The 3,320-nt window shown below is 44.8% G+C and overlaps 1 protein-coding gene across 1 annotated transcript; it reads left to right on the top strand.

Annotated features, from left to right (window-relative positions):
• Positions 1 to 1,031: 1,031 nt before the first annotated feature.
• On the top strand, positions 1,032 to 2,384 carry LOC122807966 (loricrin-like). Its single transcript, XM_044078995.1, has one exon. It carries the CDS (start codon positions 1,032 to 1,034, stop codon positions 2,382 to 2,384), a length of 1,353 nt encoding a protein of 450 aa, XP_043934930.1.
• Positions 2,385 to 3,320: the final 936 nt, after the last annotated feature.

The following is a 3,320-nucleotide window of genomic DNA, read 5'->3' as shown; positions in this document are numbered from 1 at the left end:
TCAGACCACTAATAGAGTACAATGCTCCTTTCTGTATGTACCTCACCAGACACCTGCAGCAGCTGGTGAGACCTCAGAGGTTTCTCACCAAGAAAATTCAGGGCCTTCAACACATGACCTACATGGACAGACTGAAGGCCCTTTCACTGTACTCTGTATCTTATAGACTGCTGAGAGGCAACTTGTGCCTGGTGTACAGAGCAGTCTCGGACCCTGCCCTACTGGAAATGCTGCACATCCGCAAGTCAAATGGGTCAAGATTCACTCGCTCTAGGGATCTTAACATAGATTGCGACATTAACAGGACATACCGGAGAGACAGATATGTCTCCCAGAGACTGCACTCCTCTGGAACAAACTCCCAGTTCACGTAAAACAGAGCTCCTCAATGACTCTATTTACACGTAACGTAGACAACTGGATGGTGTCACCTATGTCCCTCTTGGATAAGGGCAGTTGGTGCTGATCATAGACCCATGCTGCAAATATAGACTATACAACTTGGTCAGGAAGGGAACAAGGGTATAACATGGCTAGGCTTATATAGGCCCTAGTGCCAGTAGCCTAGTAACCTGCTATGAACTTATGGAACTATGAGAACTCTTTTGATTCTTGGTGGCTCTCTGTACTGTTATAGCCAAATGATAACTCTGGTGACCCAGTAGATATCGTTCCATTTTGACTTTATACAGTTCAGTTACAAGTTCAATACAAACCAGTGGTTGAGTAGGGACAGAAACTGATGGGTCAGTTAAAACATCCCAACCAAACTTAGTTTATACCTGATAGGCAGTCTTGGGACTGTTCAGAGGGTCATAATCCTTTCTGATAAGGCTGTAAGGCTAATATACCTCAACTTGCAGTGATTGTAGGTAGGGAAAATGTTGGCATACTCTCTTGGGACAGATTAAAAATGTCATTCCACAACAAAGCTGATAATTTTAATCATTTATAAATTGACTTTTTTGTGGTGGTGCATACAGGTCCTTGGTTTCACAGAAGATGCTTGTGAAATACTGTAGTTGCTAGGGATGCCCCTTTTCTCTATTAATGCTTGTGGGGGCTGTGGAGTCATTGCTGCTTATAGGGGCTGTGGTACCACTGGAACTTGTGGTGGTCATGGTGTCATTGCTGCTTACAGGGGCTGTGGTACCACTGCAACTTGTGGTGGTCATGGAGTCATTGCTGCTTATAGGGGCTGTGGTACCACTGCAACTTGTGGTGGTCATGGAGTTATTGCTGCTTATAGGGGCTGTGGTACCACTGCAACTTGTGGTGGTCATGGTGTCATTGCTGATTATAGGGGCTGTGGTACCACTGCAACTTGTGGTGGTCATGGTGTCATTGCTGATTATAGGGGCTGTGGTACCACTGCAACTTGTGGTGGTCATGGTGTCATTGCTGCTTATAGGGGCTGTGGTACCACTGCAACTTGTGGTGGTCATGGTGTCATTGCTGCTTATAGGGGCTGTGGTACCACTGCAACTTGTGGTGGTCATGGTGTCATTGCTGTTTATAGGGGCTGTGGTACCACTGCAACTTGTGATGGTCATGGTGTCATTGCTGCTTATAGGGGCTGTGGTACCACTGCAACTTGTGGTGGTCATGGTGTCATTGCTGCTTATAGGGGCTGTGGTACCACTGCAACTTGTGGTGGTCATAGTGCCATTGCTGCTTATAGGGGCTGTGGTACCACTGCAACTTGTGGTGGTCATGGTTTCATTGCTGCTTATAGGGGCTGTGGTACCACTGCAACTTGTGGTGGTCATGGTGTCATTGCTGCTTATAGGGGCTGTGGTACCACTGCAACTTGTGGTGGTCATGGTGTCATTGCTGCTTATAGGGGCTGTGGTACCACTGCAACTTGTGGTGGTCATGGTGTCATTGCTGCTTATAGGGGCTGTGGTACCACTGCAACTTGTGGTGGTCATGGTGTCATTGCTGCTTATAGGGGCTGTGGTACCACTGCAACTTGTAGTGGTCATGGTGTCATTGCTGCTTATAGGGGCTGTGGTACCACTGCAACTTGTGGTGGTCATAGTGTCATTGCTGCTTATAGGGGCTGTGGTACCACTGCAACTTGTGGTGGTCATGGAGTCATTGCTGCTTATAGGGGCTGTGGTACCACTGCAACTTGTGGTGGTCATGGAGTCATTGCTGCTTATAGGGGCTGTGGTACCACTGCAACTTGTGGTGGTCATGGTGTCATTGCTGCTTATAGGGGCTGTGGTACCACTGCAACTTGTGGTGGTCATGGTGTCATTGCTGCTTATAGGGGCTGTGGTACCACTGCAACTTGTGGTGGTCATGGTGCCATTGCTGCTTATAGGGGCTGTGGTACCACTGCAACTTGTAATGGTCATGGTGTCATTGCTGCTTTGTGATGCCATTACTGCTTGTGGTGTCTCTGTTTACTCTAAGGAGGCTTCTCCTTAAGGAGTGGGAGGGTAGGAGCCATATTTTATGCATCAGTAAGGTTATAGATGAATGATATTTTGACTGCTATCCCCAGACCTTCACTACTTAGTTAAGGTTGCTTAGTTACCATGGACTAGTGTGTGGCCTTCTTAGCTCTGTAGTCTGTGTCGGATATAAAATATGTGGTATTGGACAAGAGGCTTAGACTAATTTAGATGAAGGATTTAGTATGGTGTTTTTTTCAGAAGAGTTAGACAAATACACAGAACTAGTGAAACATGATGTTCTCAATGTACCAGCGGCTCACATTAATTAAAGTGCATTTGTCCCTACGACATTATACCCTTTTAACATCTTTATTGCATCTTCCACTGATGGCAGGCTATAAGTCCATCATCACGTCATCAGTCCATAGTACAAAATCAATATTCACTCTCAGCAACTTTGTCCTATCTTCCTTGCAATAGTGTCACAGTGATCTATTCATGGTTTGCTTCTGTGTTTTCTATTACATTGGAGAAACAACTAGAGGGTTGAGAAGTAGATCACAGGTGCACATCAAAGATATAAAAACAACATACCTGAAAGTCCATTGGCATAGTGTTTTGTCATGACATAAATACAGCTTTGGATGGCCAAGTTTTCTGTCTAATTAATGACTAAATATTTCAATCATCTTATTAAGCTGATTAAGCCAATTTAAGTATACATATATAAGCAGGCATCAGGGTTTTGCTTTATTGTATGCACTGAAGAAGGCTTGAACTTTCAGCCGAAACCAGTTTGCTGTGGATTTTTTATTTTATGGAGCTTGCCAGAATAAAACTTTGAAACCTTCATCTCCCTTTGTGCTGGATTTCTTCTTTTGGACTTGGGAAAGAATGATATACCTAAAGCCACAT

This window comes from Protopterus annectens, chromosome 8.part0 (genome assembly GCF_019279795.1).
Source record: "Protopterus annectens isolate FY-2018-M chromosome 8.part0, PAN1.0, whole genome shotgun sequence".
NCBI lineage: Eukaryota > Metazoa > Chordata > Ceratodontiformes > Protopteridae > Protopterus > Protopterus annectens.
Note: the sequence above shows the minus strand (reverse complement) of the source record. Positions and strands in the feature narration are given on the sequence as shown.